Raw genomic sequence first — 24433 nt, 5'->3', positions numbered from 1 at the left:
TCTCTTACAGAAACAAATGATTGGCTCATAGTTCTTTTCCTTCTGGAGAATAATTTATAGATCACAGATTCCAATTCATCAACAGCTGCGAGCTACAGGGATGGATCAGTCTAGCATTTTCCGTTTCTTTCTCTAAAATCAAGCTGGTTCTTTTTCACGAATCGCAGATTCTACCAGGAATGTGATGAAAGCTAAGGACTCAGAAAAATCCTGTGCACAATTTTTCCCTTCAGGGACTCCTGGTTCCAGGACAAGAATCCATGCATGCTAATCCCTTTAGGAATGCCCCCAAGAACAGTTAAATCTCAGCCAAATCCAAAGACCTACTGAGAAGATTACGCAACACTGCTCAGAAATCCCAGCCAATACTTAACAACGTTCTTCCTCGGCAAAATCCTCCTTCTGCTTCCACACGGATGGAATGAGTAAGCAGTGGGTACATATGGTCTGCCATGAGGAGATAGGGAAACACAAATCTTGAGTGCTTCCAAGCTCTGCTGGCACCACAGAGGGCAAGCCTATGGCACTCCCAAAGCCCCAAGTCACTTGTCATTTCCATCACAAAGGGATCCCCACATTCTTATTATTGTCTCACGTAATCAATGCAGCAGCAAAAGACATTTGGGAAAAACAACTGGAAGGAGCAGATACTGCAAGAGAGGAGAGGAGAGGAGAGGAGAGGAGAGGAGAGGAGAGGAGAGGAGAGGAGAGGAGAGGAGAGGAGAGGAGAGGAGAGGAGAGGAGAGGAGAGGAGAGGAGAGGAGGAGAATATGGACATTATAGTGAGAGCATCTAGGAACAGCCAGTGCTGGCCCTGGAGTTTGCCTTACTTTGGCCCAATACTGCAATCGGAGGGAAAGAGCTGTCTCTCTCAAAGACCGTGCCACATACTTCAGATGTAAACATTGCGATGCCAACTGAGCATACTGGGTTGGGACATGGGACAAGTGCATAAGCAAAAGAGTTGGCTCACTGGCATGAATTCTCTCAGTAAGCAGCAGCTTTGACAGCTTCATTAGCTCACTAAATACTTTTCTGGCCCTGGAAAATGGCGCTCTGCTGGATGAAGACCTGATCCTCCAAAATGGAAAGATGGCAGACTGAAACCTCACCTCTGTGCTCAGAGTCCCTTTATTACAAGTCCTCTTGAGAGCAAAGGAAAAGCGAAGACATCCGGTAGCTTCTGCCTGTGCCCAAGTGCAGTTTCACTTTCGCTCCTGCGCAGGACTGGCTTGCTCCTGAATCCACAGCCATCCTGCAATGGGTACCCACCCACATTTAACTGTACTGAGGACTAAGGAGCCCATATGGCTACCCCCTAACTCATGTAAACAGGAGAGCAGGGGAATGTGCGTGCTCACCGCACCCCTCCCTAGCACACTATCACTGTAGCATCTTAGAGTGATGCTCAGGCTATTAAAGCAATTATTCTTTCTATGGATCTAATGTCAAAGAAAACCAAATAAATAGGAGCTCATGACAAGTCATCATTTCAGGACGACCCAACTTTTCTCCCTACGTTAAGAAATGAAAAGGAGTCACTGCTCTGCAGATACTTCTCTTTGTCCCGGATTTTTGGAAGATGTGGCAAAAGGCCCAGAAAGATCTGAATACACATGCATCTCAAGCATCCCAGTGTTAACAAACAACATAGAGATGAAATTTTGTTCCTGTAATATTTGGTCACACTGATTTGCTAATATGATAATGTATGGCCTTGCCGACCTCGGGTATGCCAAGGTCTGTGTTTTAATCATCTTGGCTTCCTCAAACGTATCTCACTAATTCACATGCGGGTCGTGTACAATCCTTGGCTCTTGAATGAATCAATGAATGTGTGTATACGTGTGAGTAAACACACATTGACACACACACAGAAATCCACATGGATTGGTCATGGTTCTAATGACATGACTTCAGACTCTCCTTGGTGATGGGACCAGTAGTAACTCCCATGGTGTTCAATGTTCAGTTCACCTTCACCTTTAAAGACAGCAAGGAAAGAGAGACGCACTGGACATGTGAGCACTTCCCTCGTCTGAAATCTAAAAACCCTGAGGTTTGAGAGCACGTGTTGGGAGGGGCCATCACAGGGGTGTTATGAAAGTTTCCATATGCATTGATTTTTATCCCCTTGGGCTGAGGGTTGAGGAAGCATGCAGTTAGGAGCAGTGGCCGGAGAACAAGCCCCTTAGCAGTCCCCACGTACCCCAGTAAAGAACTGGCACAAACAGATGCTCCAAACATGTGCCCAATTGGAGAATGGCTAAGCTGGGTCAAGACAAAGGGCCACACAGCTCCAAAGTGACGAGAATAAGGAACTTCCTGACCGGGTTTCAAGGCAATAGATTGGATTTGCACCTGCAAAATGTACCTGGCTAAGGTTCTGATGGATTTTTTTTCCTAATCCAACAGTCAATCAATCTGTCTGTAACAAGCACGGGAAGCCACAAGGTTAGAGGGCACATTTGTGGTCCTTGATGGCAGACTTATTACATCATAGATGTCCCTTCCTGTACATGTATTCTACCATTTTCGATAACTTCGTTGGAGATTTAAAACAGCTCACTAATTCAGATAGCTCCCCTTATCCGGTTTTTATAATCTTTTAAAAAGATTCATTCATTTATTTGAAAGACAAAAGGGAGGATGGGCAGAGACAAATGACTGTGACATTTAGGGATGAGCCAGACCACAGCCAGGAATCTGGAACGCCTAATGAGTCTCCCACATGGATGGCAGGGCACTACGTGTGTGTGACACACTCCGCTGCTTCCCTAGGCTTAGCAGCAGGAAGCCAGATAGAGAGTGGAGCAGTCGGAGTTCTGACTACAGCTCCCATAGGGGACCCCATGTTTGAAAATCTGCTACATCACAATGCTGGCACTGCTTTATATTTGAAATTCCCAACTCCTACTAGTTCTGAGTGCTCTATGACATGTGTGTCTGTGCACTGCCGGCCTGCCCTTTGCCATGACTGCAAGGAGCCTGCTTTGCTGTGCCCATTCACTCCGAGTGCCTAGACAAGAACCTGGCACGATGTGGAAATGCTGATGAAACGACTAATGTCCACACAGCCAGAATCACACTGTCATTAGAGAGGAGGTATGGGGGCGGGGGGACAGGAAGGAGCTAGCTGCTTGATAGTTACACACACACACACACCCCAGACTGAAACAGAAGTCACCAGGAAATGGCACCTAGAGCCATGTTAGTCCTCCAGCGATCAGTAAGAAGACGCACAACCCATCATTATACAAGACTTGGGAGAGAGATTTACAGATTCTACTCAAAATGAAAAGACAGGGGAGGACGGGAGGGGGAGTAGAAATCGCTACAAGTAAGCCAGATGGGTAGAATGCCAGGAAACCGCACAGCAGATGGCACTCCGGTGTTAAGCTGAGAGTCCCTGATGCTGCTAGTGGAGCTCTCTGTTTTCACTGATTGCAACAGCCGGCCTATTTTAAAACTCTCCGATGAGAAATGAATCCTTTATCGTGAAATCCCTCAGCTAAAAACAACTCCAAGCGCTAACACTTGATGTGCTTCCACGTAGGGACATGTTAATATTATTCAGGCAAGGTTCTGCCTTGCTACGCCACTGAGAAGAGGGAGGGGAAAGGCCCGCGGTTCCAGGAATCTGTCCAAAACCCCTCCGCGTGTGAAGCCGTGAAAATCTGCTCTCATTTCCATGGTAACAGCGGCACCCCTCAGACAGACATTTAACAACCAGATTTGTTTTCTGCCTTTCTGTATACCTTTGTATGCTATTTTCAGAGAATACTGAAATACCACAGATATCGCGTAAGGCATACACACATTGCCTATTCCAATTGCTTCAGTATTAGAGCGGCTTGTAATTTTCTCATTGAGCCCTCCGGGGGCTCCACTGCTGCCCGTACAGCACTTGGCTTGCTCACAGATACTGTCAGTTAAGAGCCAAGCTCCACGATACTCAGGGACGATACAACAATTGTGGGAAAATGGGCTTACAGGGTCATTTTGATTCGATGCAAAAAAAAAAAAAGTTTTGAGGCCCATGCAATTTGTTTTAACACTCATTTTTCATGAGCTCTTCAAAGAATTTGTGGGCCTGAATTTCAAAATTTGGAGTGCTAATAAACTTCTGTTTTACAAAACTCTTGTATCGATTTGAGGCAGATAACAGACCCGGAGAGACGAGAACACTCGTGGGCACTGCTCCACGCCCCCACAGGCTCTCAAAGGCCCTGGTCAGGTCCCACAGAGCCCAGAGGGAACCCAACCCAGGTCTCTCCCAGGAGTGGCAGGAAGCCACCTGACCCATCAGCACCATCTCCAGCTGGCAGAAGGAGACGGGAGGCAGCAGCTATGGCTGCGAATCAAACGCAGACACCTCACCGTGGAGCTGTGTCCCATAGGCCACATGCCTGCCCCAATTTATTTTTTAACTCCATTTTCCCCAAATCTTTGGAAGTACCTTAACACTCTCAGAATTTATAAATCAAGCAAAAATAATCAACATATGATCCATTTGCTTAATGTATTATAATATGTATATTATATATATATATATATATATATATATGTATATATATATATATATATAATTTCTACCCCCAAACCACAGAAAACCACAATCTATTCATTTACTTTCCCACTTAAGATTAGGGTTTATAAATTGTCAAGAACCAGTTATCAAAGTCAAGAGAAGTAAACATACAGCCAGCCGTCCAAGCAGGTGAACTGAAGAATGCTCCCCACTATTCCAGATGTTGGAAAAATTTTCCTAATAAAATAGTGGGAATGAAAGATACACGCATCTGACCATGACATACCAGTCGGAGAGAACTTCCCCCTGCTCAAGGTGCTTATTATACGTAACAGTGGCTAATTCAAACAAGCCCACTGAAGTTTAAAAAGAAAACCTTTGGAGGCTCCTTGGGTAATTTGGATATGAAATGGGACTCTGATGATGCTGAGGTACTTGTTTCATTAGATATAATAATGTCCTAGCAGTATATAAAACAAAGTTCCTGTTTTAGAGATGGACACAGAAGTATTTAGAGGTGAAACATCTTGGAGTTTGTCACAATTTTCTTTCAGTTTTCCCCAAAATGGACTAAGCAAATACGATGCCATGGGATAACTGGTAAATTGTGCTAATTTACTTAGGGACATCCATGAAACCATTCTTTTTCCTCCTTGCGACTCTGCGTCATCAGTTAAAACAGTCTGACGGAATGGAATCATGAATGAGAGTTCAGCGATTGGAAGGGCCAACCTTGACTTCCTATTCTTGAAACGATGCTTGACGTACAAACTCTTTGTAAGTGCAGTGAAATACCTCGTGCGGACTTTCGTAGTGTGTCGCTGCACCAATTAGTTCTGACAGCATGGAAAAACTGAACAAAGGAGATCAAACAAAATGCATCGAGCCGGCAAGTTGCTACAAGAAACCTAGTTGCACAAATCCTGCCCCCTGCCTAGTGCCAGTCCGCCTGCCTGCCTGCCTGCAGAGGCCTGGGTGAAGAGCTGCCCTAAATGGGAAGCACAGAGCAAAAACAGCAGGGCTTCTTGTGAGAAGTGGCTCCATCCAAGAATGCCGAGGGGGAGAGTCTGGGTTGATCACTAGGAAGGAGCAAATGCTATTTCAAATGGGGTGAGGGGGTGTGTTGTCTAGCAGCGAAACCTGGCAGCTAGGATGCCCGTGGCTCCTCTCTGAGCAGGGCGAGAGTGCCAGCTCCTGTCTTGGGCATCACTGAGAGGCAGCAATGAGGATGCGAGGGCTTACTTGGGGCTCTGCAACCAGTTACTGGCTTCCGGCTTCCAGCTGGCCCAGCCTCAAACACTGCTGAGGGCGTTTGGGGAGTGAAGCAGAAGATGCGTGTTCTCTATATCTGATATGAAAGAGAGAGAGAGGACAGAGAAAATCTAACCCTTTACACGGGTAGATTTCCATACAAATGAATCCCATGGGTGAACTTTCTTTGCGAGTGAACTTCGTCTTTGCAAAGTGGGGGGACAGGAGCCTGTCACTCTCCAAGCTTACCCTGAATTCAGTGTTGTTGAGTAAAGTTATTTCTGCTGAAGTTGCTGCTAACATTGGCATCATCCTGTGCTGTGAGAAACCAGTCCTGGCATGCTGGCCACTGTCTCTGCGGTGAGTTCCACGCCAGCCCACTCAGGTCCTCCTTATGCCGGGGATCGAGGATGGTGAGTCCACCAAGGAGTGGTGGCGTGCTGCCTCTGCTTCTGTGCAGGGCAAGGCTGCCATGTCCGAGGGTCCCTGCCAGATCCAGCCACCGTCAGAGCAGGATGACCTCAGATGGGGCCCTGCACGCTGGCCCCCACTCCGTCACATCCAGGAGTCAGCCCCCTGACTGACTGTCATCTGGATTCGGGGGGCAGCTGCAAAGAGTTCATGGCACATTCACGCTATGAAAAAGCTATGCCCAGCAATTCAAACTATTGGTGCCAAAATAAAGTTAACTTGCGATTCCATTTTGCACAACTTTCCTAAAGTTTTCACGTACAGCGTTAACCAGCATTATCATTGACAACACGCACGTTCCCCTGACAACGTACGTGGTATCAAAGCATGATTCCATCTAAAGCTCCTTCATTACAATCCCAGGGAGTAGGAATTATCAGCCAGCTTTTCCACTTAAGGTTTGGGACAGTCAAACTCAACTGAAACAAATTTTTTTTTTTATCCAGAAGTCAAGTTTTAGTAACCATGAAATACTGTCTGTCTGTCCAACAAACATTGCTTTTGACTGGGGTCTAGCAAGGAGCACTCAGTGCAAGAAGTTTCCTGTTTTACTGAGGACGATAAAGTGTCGATAGATTGGTCTGAGGCGGCTTTGTCATGCTCAGCTCAACAAAGTGATGTCACTTCCTGCTTTGTCAGCTTGACTCTGCCATGGGCTAAGCCAGCTGAACCTCAACAGGCATCTTTCTCTGCTGACTGTATTTGCCCCTTGGGGGGCTGAGCACCCCAGGAGTGCACACCTAGGCGGTACATCCTCTCTCTGGATCACGGTGGGAGACCCACACAGAAAGTGTTCTCATCTCAATTGGCCTGTTGTACTTGACCATTTCTTTGGACTCAATAACACTTAAATGTGCTCTTGGGGAAAATCACAAGCTATCAAACTGATATATAAGAAAATTCTGTAATATTCCAGCAGCCTTGCCTACATGTCTGGTGATTCATGATGAATCATTTACCTGTCAAATGTGTGCTGTGTCCCATTACTGACCAGGCTTTGTCAAAGACACCCGAGAGCCGGCAGTGAACAAAAGGCTGTGACCGCAGAAGGCCTGAAGTCTATTTGGGAACGTCCAGCAGTAAACAAATGAACATACCAGGCACGTGGTGACCAGTGCTGTGAAAAGCCCAAACACGACATCCCAGCGTAAGAGGGCCGTGACAAGGACTCGGTGCTCATCAAGTTTCCAGCACGCCACATGCATGGTGACGGGCACAGCCATGTTACCAATCCTGGCTAAGCACCATAACTGGAGCGGCACGTGTTATTTCCAGAGCAAGGGTTTAAAGAGATTGTGTGCGCCCTGAGCTCTCTTGTAGCCCTGGTTCAGAAACTTGAAAAAATCACCTGTTGCTGTTCAGTGGCATGGCAGAGAGGCAGTCTGGATTTCCTCACAGTTAACCAAAGGAAGCCCCACTGCCTAACGGGAAGTTTCTGTGGGAGCTACAAGTGTGTGTGGAGCTGCTGAGATCTGGGGGTTGTTCCTGTAATACGCCTAAGAGTCAGAAGGGCATGGGCCACATGCACCCGAGAAAGGGCAGCAAACGGAACTTAGCATAGCCAGAGCAAGTGGCCAGCAGGTGGCATCGGCTCAGTGGCTATCAGGCCTGGATGGGTATTTCAAGGTGGAGTGGGGAGCAGGGTTACAAAAAAAAAAAAAAGAAAATTGATTTACAGACATTACTTTGGGATGTTTAGCGCTGGACCTAAACATGTATACATTGAAAACCAACAACATTCTGCAGAAGGTGGCAAATTAGGTCAGCTGGCTTTTGGAAAGCCCCCCCAGTGCCAATCTGTTCCTCAATGTGCATGGGGAAGGATTCATCCAGGAGGTCGAGTGCCCACTTCCTAGAGCTGCGATATATGAACTGTAAGCTTGAAATTTTGTTAAGGAAGACTCGGCGGTGTGGCCTAGCGGCTAAAATCCTCGCCTTGAACGCCCCGGGATCCCATATGGGCGCCGGTTCTAATCCCGGCAGCTCCACTTCCCATCTAGCTCCCTGCTTGTGGCCTGGGAAAGCAGTTGAGGACGGCCCAATGCTTTGGGACCCTGTACCCGCGAGGGAGACCCGGAAGAGGTTCCAGATTCCCGGCTTCGGATTGGCACAGCACCGGCCGTTGCGGTCACTTGGGGAGTGAATCATCGTACGGAAGATCTTTCTCTCTGTCTCTCCTCTCTGTATATCTGACTTTGTAATGAAAATAAATAAATCTTTTTTTAAAAAAAGAAATTTTATTAATATGACGAATCTTTCAGAAGCTCCTAAACAAAGGCCTATTTTTGGAAACACTGTGCATGGATATAAAATTTTTTTGCATCAAAATAAGCATCTTTGAATTTCATCTCCTGTATACCTTTCGAAGTATCATGGTCTGTTCCAGGAAATATCCTTGCCTTCAATGAGTAACTGAATTTGATTTCTCCACAGCCCCATTTCATGGTATAATTACTATTAAGCACAGATATTTATGTAGCAATAAAATAAGATGGTAAGTACTTAATCTAAATTATCTCAGCTAATCCTATTAAGAGTCCTGCCTTGCAGGTACTGCCAATCCTCCTGGGAGCAACAGCGAACCTGAAACTTACATACGGTAATGTGCCTGAAGCCTCCCGGCTGACCCAGGGAAAAGGAACACAGACAGCCAAAAACAGACATGGAAATCTAGACAAAGGGCTGCTGGCGGGTCAAGGACGGTGGGCACAGGCTCAGGTAGCAGCTGCTTTGATTGTTGTTGAAGATTCCAGTTCAACAACAGCAGATCACAGCTGCCACAGCACGATGGAAATTTCCAGAGAAAACAATCCAATACTTGCTTCCCAAGCAGCAATGAGCCTCTCTCCCCAGTGGGACGGAGCTCCCCTCATCCATCTCGGTGCCGAACTTGGCACAGCATTTTGGCTCCTACGAGATTCAGGTGTAGGGGTGTTTCCTGCTGAGGGTACTCTACACGAAGCAGTGGTCTCTCTCTCGTGGGCTTTGCTCCATCCTCGTGCAGGATCTATGCCTTTGTACAGGAGAAGTCACACCTTTGCTCACACATAGCAAAGAACTGATTTATCAAATGGAGCCTGCAGCAGACAATCAAAAAAGGAGGAGGGAGGCAGGAAGCATCCCAAAGAAACAGGAAATGTGTGTTTTGAAATGCAAACAGGAATAGCCAGCAACCCTGGGCTCCAAAGTTGGGGCTTGGCGTGGTTAAGGCTTGGAAGCAGAAGATACCCTGGCGAAGGAACCAACAATGAGTTCTAAAGATACACGCTGTGTCCTGCCTTTGCCTGGGGCTGGTCCTAGACCAAGGGTTTCTTCCAGTTTTCCCAGGGATCACTCCGGGAAGAATTTCTAAACAGGCACCTTTCCAACCAGGTTTCTTTCCCTTAGTATTCCTCTTGGTCTAGGACCTTGAAGGAAGAGAAGGCCCAAGTGCGTCTCCCTCCCCACCTCATGTCAGACGTGGGGGACATCACTGCTCCCTTGCACTGATATGAATCAGAAGCAGGAGGGAGGGCTGGGGGATGCTGACCGAATAGCCGCTCCCAGTAACCACTCAGGCCCGTGGAAGAACAAGTTTCACCACCATTTCCAGTGACAGAATAAGCATCACACCGATTGCAAAAACCACTGCTCCTATTACACACGGCAAGAGAGAAGGCTTAAGAGTACGGTGAATGATCTTATACATCTCATTCTAAAAGCAAGTGGTACAGATGTGACGTGAGCAGCAAGGATGAACCAGACACGTGACTTTCACTAAGGACTTTGGCCTCAGGCTCTAGCGTTTGACTCCCCCACCGTCCCATGTCAAGGCCTTCTGTATTTTTAGCAACATTGATGTGCTCTGAGGGAAAGATGTAGCTGCCTCTGGACCCAGCGTGGAAGTCGCCAGAGGCTTCTGGAATCAGGGCCAAAGTCAAGATTTTTGGTTTGGGAACTAGGGCAAATACTAGTAGAATACATAAAATCAATTCACAATTTTAGCATTTTCTCTTCAGAGAACTTAAAAAAAAAAGGCATAAAAATATAGACTCCAAAGGAACAGAAAAAGTAAAGAACATATAAGAAATATATTGATACTGAGAATATTTCAATTACATCAAGTTATCTAGAATCTATTGAGTTTTGCTTTTACCATTTGAGAAAAATACGATTCTATGCAAACTTGACTCAACTGCCAAATAACAACGTTGAATTTCTTTTTCATTAAATGCTGTGCAAGTGAACTAAATTTTCACCTGATTGGCTACATGAACACTTGACTCAGCTACTCACATTGTGTAATTTATCAAATTATTTTCATCAATAAACAGTCATGAATCTTAAATGTACAAGTTCTAAAAAAACTAACGACAGAAAATTGCTCTGAATTTAGTTTATCCCTCAAGGTAGCAGTTAACACACGGGAGTGTCTGGGTTCGATTCCTAACTCTGGTTCCTGAGTTCAGCTCCCTGCTGACAGAGACCGCAGGAGGCAGCGCTGATGGCTCAAGCCATTTGGTTCCTGTTGTCCCAGCGGGAGTCATGGATTGCATACCCATCCTTGCTTTGGCTCTGACATAATCTGGGCCATGGCAAGTATTTGAGGAGTGAACTAGCCAACAGGATTCTCTCTCTCTCTCTCCCTCTAAAATAAAAGGTATATATCCCAAAAGTTTGATTTCCAGTGTGGTGGTGTTGAGGTGATAGAATATGTACGAGGTGGTACATTCTTGAGTCTGCTAGGGCCACCAGAGAGCGCCACCTACAGAAGGGATCAACATGGGTCTTCTGAGATCCTGGTTGGCCAGCTTCTGTGAGAATGAGCTGTGTAAGGGAGCCTACCCCGGCGTCTCTCTTCCACCTATGCCATTTGTCCCTCTTGCATGATCTCGCATTATTGTGGTGCCAATGGTGTCACCATTACGTCCCCACCAGATCTGAGCAGATGTTGGCACCACGTTCCTGAATCCCCAGAGCTGTAAGCTGTCAACTTCTTTTCTTTATAAAGCACCCAGCCTCGGGCATTTTGCTGTAGCAACAGAAAAACAGGCCAGAATAAAAAGCATTTAGATTTTCTTACACACAGGTCAACTACTTGAAACTCCATTTAGTTGGAAACGGGTGCTGGATAGGAGCCGGGAGTTGTGATTTCCGATCCAGTTCTTCTAGTCCTATGATCTCCTAAAAAAGACGTCACCAAGAGCGACTGACTGTACCTTAACTTCAAATGGACAAAAAGGTGTTGATGCCCAAAAGCCTGATTAGCAGGAAACTATAGATCAGAAATGCTACATGGCATTACAATCTGTAGTTTGAGAAATGCTGAAAGGTCTAACATTAAACTAATTCTGTTAAGATAAAAGTTACAAATTTTAAAATATTTTCGAAATTCCATCCTTATGACTATCCAGGGAAAATACAGATGACCATTTAACATAATTTTCTTACATCAAAATCCCAGAGGCTTACATTTTTTAAAAAGGATTTTATTTATTTTTATTAGAAAAGCAGAGATGCAGAGATGGAGAGACAGAGGTCTCCCATTCACTGGTTCATTCCCAAATGGCCACAACAGCTGGAGTTGGGCCAAGTCTGAAGCCAGGAGCCAGGAGCCTCCTCTGGGTCTTCCATGTACATGCAGAGGCCCAAGGCTTTGTGTCATCCTCTGCTACTCTCCCAGGTCATTAGCAGGAAGGTGGATCAGAAGCAGAGCAGCTGGGACTCGAACAGCTGCCTATGTAGAATGTCAACACCACGGCAGGGGCTTAGCTTGCTATGCCACCACACTGGTCCCTGATGAGCTTGATTTTAAATTTCAGATCATAACGGTTTCAGAAGTCACAAAATACAGGCAACCAGAAATGATAATTATAATTATTATTAATTCATAAAAAATATAGTGAAATAAGCCAGACTTTAAAAATCAACTATCATATGTTTTCTCTGATATGTGGAAACAAATACAGAATACAAAAAACATAAATAGGAATACAATGACCATCTGGGGACATGATTGTGATTTTTAGTCCTTGTTTACGCTACTGTGGAAGTGTGATGTTCCTACATTTTTCTTATTGAATAGTATAGTCGTACTGTATGGATTAAGCCTGGATAGAGTGGATTAAAATTTTGTATTAGCAAGAACTGATGCAGAGGGCAGAGGGAGGGAAAGGGGAGGGGAGGGCAGTAAAGGAACTATCATCTACTTGGAACTATTTGTACAGGATGCCTGCAATCCCTTCCCCTTACGTTAATAAAAAAAATTGTAAAAACACAGAGGTTGGATATTTTCATTCTCACCACTGGGTGGCGACAGACGTCGACAGGGAGAGCAGATAACCGATGCACAGCCAGCTTTCTGCTTTCCCCCCCGATTTCCACGGCATCTTTAAATGTAAAATCAAACACATCTAGAAAGACTAGGGAGATGTAAGAGAAAATTTGAAAGTAAAGCAGTTAGGTTTTCCTAGTGTTTTGGCTATCGGGATAAATCCTGAGGATTTCCGTCTCCAGCCAAGGGTTGTAAGAAAGTGTCAACCCAAAGGGAAGAGATGAATCAGAATGCTGTGTTTCCCAGAACACCCAGCTGTGAACTGAATTAACAGTGGCAGTGAAATCTGAGCTCATGAGATAAGACACGCAGGCCACTCATCTCTGATCAGAAGCCTAAAGCTCAGCCGGACTCTCCATCCTTCTTCCTCTCCTGTGGATTTTGCGGGCTACGGAGAGAGCCCACCTCCACTTCTGCCATGAACTCTCACCATAAATGGGCTCCTCTATGGCTTCCTTGCCTAAGCGCCACCCACCACCAGGTGGTGCTCTGTTGGTCTCCTCTTCAATACAAGCCCCTCGCCACCTACAAACCACACAGTGGGAGATTCAAGGATGCCTTGGCCACAGTTTCACCGCCACTGTCCGGCATGTGCAACTCCGAAAGTACTCGTGGGGAATGGAACTAAAAGATACGTTTATTTTGGTGCCAGAACATTTCAAAATCCATGCACAGTTCTTCCATAATACGTACTTTTTCATGAATGTATAGAAGCCCCTATCTGCAGAGATGTCGAAAAGTTTTTACATCAAAATAAATTAACCCTTTAATTCTTCCTACGTGAACCTTTTTGAAGTATCTTCATAGTTGCCATATCAGTTGACTTGAATGAAGGATTTAGTGGCAAATCCGGTGGGGATGGCACAACTGAGTGAAATGTATGCAGTCTATATCACAGGAGTGTACAAACAAAGAAATCTAAAACTACAGAGGAAAGTGTTATGACTGTTTCACCCAAACTTCAAAGGAAAGTGAAGCTGCCGTTTGAAAGGGATGGAACTTGCCTTGGTTCTACAATTTGCAGACTGTGAGTTATAGCCTCTCAGCTTCACTCCTGGAGGTGAGGATAAGTTAGGTAAGGGATAAAGGCATGGGCAGGGAACCACACACACACTCCAAAAACGATCATTGTCTCTGGCCACACCAAAATGTTGACCGGCTGTGAACTCACAGGCAAGTTCATGGTTCACTTGAATCCATCTTTGGAGATAATCTACGCCCCACTCAGTACCCAGATCAAGTTTACAAGCGAGTGCAGTTTGCTGTGTCCTAAGGACTTTGTACAACAATCATTTCAAATCTTCATCCTCACCCTAGAAACATATGCCCCTGGAAACATTGAGTGCTAAAGGCTGCCAATGTTTGCAACAACTCAATCTAAGTTTGAAGATCTAAAGCCACCTTTTTAAAAAGCATAGAATAAGCCACTGTGCTAAGCTTGTGTCTGCTTCGGAAGGAAAAACGAATGGCTTGGCTACAACTGGCAGCCTCACTCCAGGAAAGCACCTTCTACCACTGGGCAAAATCATACCAATTTAGCTGCCTTGAACAGCGGAAAACTTGACGTCTTCCCCTCCATATTCACATGGCATGGGCTGGCACAAGAGCCAGGCTTCATTCAGAAGCAGTAACGCTTCACCTTGTTCAAACTCAGTATGCACAGCAGCTATGAGGGAGCTTCAAAAAGTTCATAAGAAGACTGATTATGGGCCCGGCGCACCGGGATCCCATATGGGCGCCGGTTCTAATCCCGGCAGCTCCATTTCCCATCCAGCTCCCTGCTTGTGGCCTGTGTATATCCGGCTTTCCAATAATAATAATAATAAAAAAAAGAAGTCCATGGAGAAATGAAATTAAATGGGAAGCTTATTTTGGTGTAAAAACTTGAAATCCATGCATAATTTTCCCCGATAATAAGTCTTCTTTTTTCAAAGATTTATTTATTTTTATTACAAAGTCAGATATACAGAGAGGAGGAGAGACAGAGAGGAAAATCTTCCATCCAATGATTCACTCCCCAAGTGAGCCGCAACGGGCCGGTGTGCGCCGATCCGAAGCCAGGAACCAGGAACCTGGAACCTCTTCTGGGTCTCCCACACGGGTACAGGGTCCCAAACCTTTGGGCCGTCCTCAACTGCTTTCCCAGGCCACAGGCAGGGAGCTGGATGGGAAATGGAGCTGCCGGGATTAGAACCGGCGCCCATATGGGATCCCGGGGCGTTCAAGGCGAGGACTTTAGCCGCTAGGCCATGCCGCCGGGCCCTCTCCATGGACTTCCTAAGCACCACTGTAAGAAACACCAGGCTGGCTGAAATCTGTGCCATGAAATGGAAAAAAAAGTTCCAAAAAATTTTTATAGCGCAATTCATCAACTCAGTTTCATAGAAGCACATATATATAGAACTAGAGTCTAACTTTTTTTTTTAGCATGATGGGAAAAAAAGCAAATGGTGTCACATCCTTTGCTTCCTAAATACTTCAGGAGAGAAGCTAAACCTGGTGTAACAATGCAATACGATAACAGCAGTACTAGGCAAATGAGAATTGATTCTATCTGAGAAGACCCCTACCTGGCAGCTGTGGAGAGCGGCAGTATGCCCCAAGATGGCGCTTGTTATTGTCTTCTCACGGCACAAAGGCAGTAAACAAGTTTTAGGAAGTTGTAGAGGATTGGTTCAAGGTCTCATGCAGTCTGCATGGTGTGCGCGTGATCAGAGTTGTGATTGGTGTGTGTGTGCGTGATCAAGGCTGTGATTGGTGTGTTTGATGCGTGGCCAAGCAGCCCTGTTGCAATTGGCTGTTGATAGGGTTTTAACCTAAGTTTGAGAGAGAACAAAGAGAAGAAGAACAAAGAGGAGTAGTGGTAGAGTAGTAGTAGTAGTAGTAGAAGAGGAAGCCTGTAAATATGCTGTAGTTACTGTCCTTCTGTATTATACTTGGATTTCTTGTTTTGTTATGTTATGTAATTAGTTTGTCCTTCAATAAATCCTCCTAAGAGCAAGCACCTGTGTTGGAGCTTCACTCGCTGGATGAGGGACCCCGTTATCTGGTGCCGTGGCTCGGATGATAAAAGTCAGCCGGTGAGTACCAAGAAGTTAATTAGCTGAGCAAATCGCTCAGGGAGTTGCTTACAGCTGCAATTAGTTTTCAACTGAGCCTTTGCTCAGGGAGTTTGCAACTGAGCAGATAGCTCAGGAAGCCGCTAAAGGGAAAAAATAATAATAATAAAATAAGTAACTGAGCGAAAAGCTCAGGGAGCTGCCTATCGGCAGGGGTGTGCACACCAATGATCGCGGTGAAAGCGACGATTTTTTTGAAATTTGCGGCAAAAACGAAAATTCTTTTGAAGCTTGCGGTGAAGCGACGATCCTTTCAAGGTCCTTTCAAGGTCGCAATAAGCGATGGAATGGGGCACTTGCAGTCTTCTGTAAAAATGCAGAATCTTTTGCAGAGGTTGTTGAAGAAAAACGGCACGCCGGTAAAGGCAAAAACAGTGCTTTCATTTTTACAAACAGTGCAGCAGCATGCCCCTTGGTTTTTAGAAGAGGGTATGCTAAATGTGCCACAGTGGGAACATCTCAGAAGGGATTTATCTAAAGCTGATCAACTTAAACCTCTCCCTCCGGGTACTGTGGGATTCTGGTCTCTGATTAAGTCTTGTCTAGTAGATAAGACAGACAAATTCAAGGAATTGCTACAAGAAGGTGAAGCAGCTCTCCGCGAGCTTCAGGAGGAAGCTTCTCAGCCAAGTAGTGTTGGTGAGAGAGCAGAACCTGAAAGTAGTCAGGATAGTGAGGAAGAACATTCGGGTGAGGAGCTGGATGCTGTGGCCAAGGGCACCGAGAAGCTAGCCTTAAAGCTGCCTAGAAAGGCCCGACGGACTCCTGTGCCACCCCCTCGGGAGCCTCCGGTGGCACCCAGTGCACCGCCTTGGCCACACTCCGATCCCCCTGGGTGGGCTGCGCCCAGTGAGGCAGTGAGGCCGCAGCCCAGGGAGGTTCAGTCATGGCATGATATTGTTGGAGCCAAGCAAGTTTTTCCTGTTAGAGAGGACAGGACCCAGAACCCTGCAGTTCGTTTGCATGACCCCTTAAATTTTAAGCTAATAAAAGATTTGAAGATTGCTGTGGATTCTTATGGGGTTCATGCGCCTTACACTATGGCTGTTTTGGATCAGTTGGCTGCTGATGTTTTGACTCCTGAGGACTGGAGGAATGTAGCCAAGGCCACTCTCTCCCCGGGCCAATACTTGCTTTGGAGAGCTGCTTGCCGAGAGCTGGCAATAGATACTGCCCGCCGTAATGCTCAGGCTGGGAACCCCACATGGAATGAGGAGGCATTATTAGGGGAAGGTGCTCATGCTGGCCAACAACAGCAGATTCAGTACCCTGAGCCATTATATTTACAGGTTGCTAACATAGCCATTGGAGCTTGGAAGGCAATACAGAGTAAGGGTGATGTGCGTTATTCCATTGCAAAGGTGACTCAGGGACCTAATGAGCCTTATGCAGACTTTGTGAGCCGTCTCATGGAAGTGGCAGGGAAATTATTCCCAGATGTAGAACAAGCCATGCCTCTGGTAAAGCAACTTGCCTATGAGAATTCAAATAGATGGTGCCGTGAGGCTATACGCCCATGAAAGCATAAGCCACTAGATACTTGGATAAAACTCTGTAGGGATGTGCATGACCAAGTTACTGCAGGAGTAATTCAGGCTAAAGAGCAGGCTAAAGTCATCATGAATGCTATGCGACAGGAAAGACAGGCTGAAAGTCGTACTCACGTTTGTTTTAAATGTGGGAAGTTGGGACATTTTAGAAGGGATTGTCGCCAGAGAGGGCCGGCTCGACCGACTTCGCGACCTAGGCTTTGCCAACGTTGTGGAAAGGGAAATCATTGGGCACATGAATGTAGGTTGATGTCCGATGTGATTGGCCGCCCCCTGGTCAGAAGTTACAGGCCAAAAAACGGGCAGTGGGGCCCAGCATCCCGGGGCCCCTACAGAGCTTACGGGGTGCACCAGGACCCACAGGCACAGAAGGAGGAGTCATTCGCTGAGCCACACCTGGCAGCACGGGACTGGACCTCTGTGCCACCTCCCACTTGGTACTGACTCCAGAGATGGGCCCACAAGCCCTGGAGACAGATTTCCAAGGGCCTCTCCCTGATGGTACAGTAGGAATAGTGTTTGGACGGAGCTCAAAAACTATGTGAGGTCTAGTTGTTCACCCAGGAGTAATAGATTCAGACTTCACAGGCATTGTCAAAGTTATGCTTTCTTCACCTAGAGGTATTACAGTTATTACTCCAGGGGAGCGCATTGCCCAATTGTTAGCTCTTCCTAGTTGCCATGCACGTTGGAGAAGTCGCAGTGCAAGTCGAGGTGATGGAGGTTTTGGGTCTTCAGGTGATTTTTTGAATTTAGATTTGGATGGTCGTTCTGCTGCTGAGCGTCACACAGCAGGCCCAGGTTTTAGTACGGATTGGGTGATGTGGAAGGATGTATTAAAACAATGGAAGGGCCCGCATCCTGTCCTACGACGGACGCGAGGTGCAGTTTGTGTTTTTCCGCAGGACTCGGACGGACCAGTGTGGGTGCCAGAACGTTGAACGCGAACAATAAGAAAATCAGAGCAAGATGAACCTGTGGATGTGGTGGATGCTGACCGGACTGATGTTTCTTCAGACGATGGAGGCGTGGACTCCAGGATTCCCGCTGACTAATTCTGCCACCGCCAAGCCTGTACCCTGACGTGGTGTTACGGAATGGCAGTTTATTGTTTTCCTCAAGTTACCAAAGTGCTATGTTCCTTTCATGTATTACCTGTGTTGGTTGATTCCACTTTTCTGAGGCCTCAAATTGATGGAACTCATATTGATGAACATAATGTTACATTTCAACTGCAAGATTGTGTTCCTACAGATGGAGGTCCAGTGTGTAATGGTCTTGTTCGATCTGTAGAGCCTTGTTTGTTAACACATGCTATTAATGTATGTCATTTTACTGTATTTCCGGCAGCTAATTATTCTGTGTTGCATGAAGTGAAGCCTCAGTATATTTGCTTAGCTAATGCTAGGTCTGATGAATTGGCATTTATGGGATTACCCTCTCCATTTGTTGGGTGCATTGAGCACCTTAAGGTTCTTTATTGGTTTGGTGATATTTTTTATCTGTTGCCTGATCTGGTGGAGGATGTTCAAGTCTCTTGGATGCCTCGTGTGTTGCCTCTGCCATCAATTACTGTTTCTTTGCCCATCGCACAAATCCTTCAAAATTCTGAACAGTTGAAAAATCATTTGAAGCACAATGAAAAACAGTTGGAAGAGTATCGAGTACCCACCACTATAACTAGTGGCAAGTTACTCCAAGTGCAGACTGCTATAGAGCATGATTCCAATAGTAGATGGTGGGATTTTCTCTTCTCTAGCCCTACCGCCACGCATCATTTTTCTGGAGTGTTCATTTTTCTGAGCTGTGTGTTTGGTGGTTTAGTGTTTTTGTGTGTTTGCAATTGTAGAATGTATGTGTATACCAAGAATCAATCGCGTAAGAACCTCCTGCAACAACAGATCCTGGCTCAAGCCGTTCTCGCTCTCCAAAAGAATGATTCCCCTAAAGTATGGCTTAACATGCTGGATCGGTAGTCAACGACGGGTAAGTATCCAATAAGGCTTTACCAACCTAAGACAGGCGCCACGAGCCAGGTGGTTAGCCGATGACGGGTAAGGGAAGCTGAATTTGGAACACCTAAGACAGGCACGATCCCTTAGTTAATAAAACAAAAAGGGGGAATTGTGGAGAGTGGGACTTTGCCCCAAGATGGCGCTTGTTATTGTCTTCTCATGGCACAAAGGCAGTAAACAAGTTTTAGGAAGTTGTAGAGGATTGGTTCAAGGTCTCATGCAGTCTGCATGGTGTGCGCGTGATCAGAGTTGTGATTGGTGTGTGTGTGCGTGATCAAGGCTGTGATTGGTGTGTTTGATGCGTGGCCAAGCAGCCCTGTTGCAATTGGCTGTTGATAGGGTTTTAACCTAAGTTTGAGAGAGAACAAAGAGAAGAAGAACAAAGAGGAGTAGTGGTAGAGTAGTAGTAGTAGTAGTAGAAGAGGAAGCCTGTAAATATGCTGTAGTTACTGCCCTTCTGTATTATACTTGGATTTCTTGTTTTGTCATGTTATGTAATTAGTTTGTCCTTCAATAAATCCTCCTAAGAGCAAGCACCTGTGTGGGAGCTTCACTCGCTGGACGAGGGACCCCGTTAGGCAGCCTTCCTCCAAATTCCAAGGAAGACACAAGCTTTTCCTGCCATGGGGGTGGCCCCTCCATGCTCAGGGGGCTAAAGTTAGGACCTGCAGAGATCCCCGGTGAGGGGGCCGTAGAGCACCGCATCCCTCCACAAAGAAAGGAGCTGACGCTTCTCTAACCGGAAGAGATAGCAAACAGCTGAGTCCCCTTCGGTTCCTTTAATTAAAAACCAGGATAAGCCCGAGGCGTGCTCATCAAGGTCATTTGCACGGCAGGTTTGGCCTCCTTGGCTCATCTGCTCACATCAGGAATCCCCAGTCTTCCTTCCGCAGACTCAAGGAGGAACCTGAATTTTTAAGAGGCATTCCCGGGAATTTTTAGCCACCTAAGTCCAGGTAACATTTAGGGAGCCAGCTTAAGGCAGTATTCCTCGAAGTGGGTCTTTGGATGTGTTCTTGCCCACTGCACAAAGAGAATGTTCTCATTTTGTATTTTTATAATGCTTTGTCAAATACTAGGAACATTCTGGATGATAGTTTTACAACCAAATGCTACTGCCAGAAGGTTCTTAATCGGGTCTGCAGTCAGTACCTTCACTTAGTCTTAGGCCAAGGCTTCTAGCAGGGCCAGACTCAGTTCCTTTAAGTCGCCCTGCTGTGCAAGAGTCTTCGAGGGGTTTGTAGAAAATAGAGTACAAAGAGACTGGAAATCTAGGAAGCTTATATATAAAAGAAATACTCCATTAAACTTTGGAGATCTTTTTTATGCAAGGATTTGACATCTCTTTGAACTCGGGACTGGATTTGTGACATGGTGGGTGACGCCACTGCCGCTGTGGTGATCTCCGTGCCCTTCTGCCAGGCGGCCCCTCTCCCTTCTCTCTGTCTTTGCCCCCTCTCTGCCTTTGCCCCCTTCCACGCGCCACCCCTCTCTGCATCCAATAAAAAAAAGCTCTAACTTGCACTGCCATCAGTAGGGAACCTTTGCTTCAGCGGATCTTAAAATCAGCCTGGGATTTCCCATGTCGAAACAGCCCCCACATGGCATCCTGTGGGGCTCTTCCCAAGGGACACAAGAGAGAACCTTGAACCTTTGATGTAAAATGGAGTTAAAAGATGTTTATTTTGGTATAATTAACAGCAGCCTGCAGGAGGCTGGGCCAAACAGGTTCTTTCTAGCCAGAGACCAGAGGGAACTTCAGTGCTCAGCTAGCCTGCAGGTAGAAGCAGAGCTGAGTTGCCCTGGGGCCCCTACACTTGACTGCCCCAGAGGGGCCTTTTAGGTGTTCTTCAGAGGTAGCACAGCTGAGCAGTGCACTTCAGGAGGAGCCAGGAATTCAAAGGCCGCCTCTGAGCAGGTGGAGCAGAGGTTATACAGCCCTGCTTGTCTATGGGCTTGAAAGGACTGTAGCTCTCTCTTTCCTAACTTCTCTGCTTGGCTCCCCTGCTGGGCACCTTGCAGGTATTCCAGTGGCCTGGAACTGACCAGAAGTCTCAGTTCCCTGGGCTCTTCATCAGATTCCAGGCAGCCGTGGCTCCCCGAGGCGGGAGCATGGCCGGCCCACAAAACGCCTTCTCCTCTCTGCTTCTCACGCCTGCTGACTGTTGCTATGGAGCCTGGCCACTTCTCCAGGGACATCAGGGAGGGGAGTAAATAGAGCTGTGCGCTGGTAACAGACCAGTGACACCAGTCCATGCCCAGGGGCACTCCGGTTGGCTACTTTGTCCCTGGGGACGTGTTTGTGCCGATCCCAGGGCTCCCCACAAATAGCCAGGGCTCTCCCCAACACTGTCAGACTGGTGGCAAACACCGCACTTCAGGTTCAATATTCTGCTAATACATATGCAGTTCCAAGTCAGTTTCAATATTCTCCTAACACGAACGCGTTCCCACCACTAAAGCTGTCTTCCAGTCTGTATGGAGAAAGACTGTATCCTTGTAGAAAACACTTTCATTGCTACCAACACCACGGAGATACAAGAGAGTGCATGCGCCCTTGAAACCATTACAGGCCAGTCACTTCTAAAGAAACAGACAAACAGAACGGGTCTAAGGAAGCGTGCCTCGAGTAAGACTGTGTGCTACGATGTGCTGTTTCAAAGTGCCGCCTGGGTGTGCTCCCCCGGGAGCTGGGTGTGAGGTCCCCAGCTTCCGCCAGGACGGTCCTCTCACCGAAACAGCAGGCACAGCGACTCCTGCTTTCCTGTGTCTCCGATGTCCTTCCCAGGGGCCATGACACAGTCACGGTCCTGTGCCACGGATGGTTTTTAGAGAATGTCACCTACGCATAAGACAACTCAAGATCTTAAGCGCAGGAAGCTCGAAGTCAAAACTTCTTAAGGGATTTAAAATGCATTCAGCCACTCTTGTCTAGGGATAGGAGGGACTCCAGAATCAACTTTGGTCCCTGCTTTTCCTGAATACCCGGACACAAAAGCCTCAACAAGGTATGAATCTCTCACTCCTTGTGAAACAGGATGGAGCTGAGCTTCACCTGGTGCAGTGAAGAAAGAAGCAGGGTGGTCCCAGGCTGCCTAGTGGGACCACAGCCCCTCATGGAGAAGGCTGGGAGTACGAAAGGAGCTGTTATGCAAGTCAAGCCTTCCTTTCCCAACAGGGAACCTGGGCCGTGGAAGCAGAGGAGGGGGCACCCTGGTCACCCCTCCCAGGAGGCCTGGCAAGTCCGCAAAAACCCCCTAAGGCAGCTCTCTCCTGCCATGCTGGGTCCAGCCCAGGATCTGGCGTCTCTCTTCTCCTCCCACCCCTTCAGCCCAGGGAAGATCCGCCCCAAACAACCCGAGGCAACCGGAGGAGTTGGGGCTTTACCTTTCTGCTTACTGAAGAACAGCAGTAGCGGTGCATCGCCAGGATCCAGAGGCCCAGGGCCCTTCGCGGCCCCCGGACTCGGAGACGAGGTCGCCGCCTGCACGGGTGTGCGCTGAGTCGCGTGTCCCTCAGGTGCCACGGCTGCGTCTCGAGTGGGCATATCCGGGCCAGCTGGAGGGGCGTCCGACAGAGACTCCAGGAAGTGGCCCGGCTCGGCCAGGTCCCGCCGGCTGGGTATGCGCTCCTGGGCCGCAGCGCGAGGCTCCTCGCGGATGGCGTCCAGGGCGCCGGGGCGCACCGGGGGCGAGTCCTGTTCGCGCTTGGGGCTCTCCTCGGAGGCGGAGGAGGCGTCGCACGACTCGATGAGGAGTTCGCTGTCCAGCTCGGCCTCGCGCTCCTCGCGCAGGATGCTGTACTGGATGGACGGCGAGGCCGGGGATGGTGGCGGAGGGCCCCCCACGTGGCCGAAGCTGGCGTAGCCTGCAGGAAGAGTGTCATCGGCGGCCATCGGGTCCTCGGATACCAGCTCAATCTCCGAGTCCCCGGACTCGGCGCTGCTGGCCTCATGGTCCAGGGGACTAGGGATTGTCGGCAGCCCGGCCCGGGCCTTGGGCTCGGGCCTGTCAGCCACATGGGCCAGAGGCCGGGGACTCTCGGTGGTTTCGTAGGATAATCCCTTGGCCTCCTTGATGGCAGTGATGAGCTCATCTTCCGAGAGACTGCCCTTCGCCGGGGATCCCGCAGCAGACGCTTCTGCCGTCCCAGGGGCGCCGGAGACACGAGGCGGGGAGGCACACACACGGACACACAGATGGACAGGGAGTGGAGAGAGAAAACACAAGTCCATTAAGGGGATGTTTTCTCGTTGCTGGGGAAACACATGTCTTATTAACACAAGGATAGTCTGTTGACAGCGCACAATGCCAGAGCCAAGGGCCACCTGAACACACTGGTCCAGGGGAATCGGAGTTTTTACACACCTGACCGAATTTAGCTATTTATTTAAGAGGATCCAGCAATTTCTTAGCAACAGAACTTGCGTTGGCTTTTCTGTTCAATCTGGCTATGATTCTAGACGATATCCTCTTGGTTTCCAATGTCTCGGAGCATCTGATTGGACATGACTCTCTGGTTGGACCCACCAGTAGCCACAAAGCTCAGTCGCCCCTTATTGCCTCCCTGGGCAGCAGGCGGTCCCTTTCTAGTGACTAAGGAGCCTTTGGAGTCTTGTGTACCACGATTCTTAAGAGTTTGCAATGGGAACAGCACATAAGCTTTTCTTCCTCCTTCTTTCCTTCCTTCTTTCCTTCCTGCCTCCTTCCCCCACCCGGTTCTACTAGAAAGCCTGTGCAGTGGCCAGAATGCACCATTCCACGAGGCTCCCAAGGTGGCAGACCTGTCGCCAGCTCTGGCCCCCTCTCTGCCCGACTTGTGAGGAATAAAGCCTGAGAGTCGCCCCAGCTTCCTGGACCAATGCCCGCCTGCGCCTGATGTTGGTCCAGATGTCCATTAGGGCACTTGCCCTCACAGGCAGGAGACCTGCTGTCACTATGGCAACACGGGGAGCAGCCAGGGCTTCCCAAGCCATCCAGCAGGACCTGTTTTCTAAGTGGTATCTGGTTCCTTTGGGAGTAAGAACTGGTGGGCTTTTCTCCAAAGCTGCTGGGATACAGGGAGGTGAGAGGGGCTCACCTGTTGCTTGAGGATGGTGGGAGAACCCGGTAATGGTTGAGCTTTTCTAATTCTCCAGAAAACAAATCTGATTTTTATTCTTTTCCTACACCATCATTCATTCA

General features: G+C 47.7%; 1 protein-coding gene across 2 annotated transcripts in view; it reads right to left on the bottom strand.

The window, feature by feature from the left end:
• RTN1 (reticulon 1) overlaps nt 1-24433 on the bottom strand; it is a 187830-nt gene that overhangs the window by 55555 nt on the left and 107842 nt on the right. Inside the window, exon 3 of one of the 2 annotated variants that reach the window (XM_058655541.1) lies at nt 22638-23387. In XM_058655541.1, coding sequence (XP_058511524.1) covers nt 22638-23387 — 750 coding nt within the window. Of the gene's footprint in view, nt 1-22637; nt 23391-24433 lie in introns of both variants that reach the window. The other variant, XM_058655540.1, reaches the window with a different exon arrangement.

The sequence above is a fragment of the Ochotona princeps genome, chromosome 26 (genome assembly GCF_030435755.1).
Source record: "Ochotona princeps isolate mOchPri1 chromosome 26, mOchPri1.hap1, whole genome shotgun sequence".
Lineage (NCBI taxonomy): Eukaryota > Metazoa > Chordata > Mammalia > Lagomorpha > Ochotonidae > Ochotona > Ochotona princeps.
This window is presented reverse-complemented; position numbering and strand designations above follow the sequence as displayed.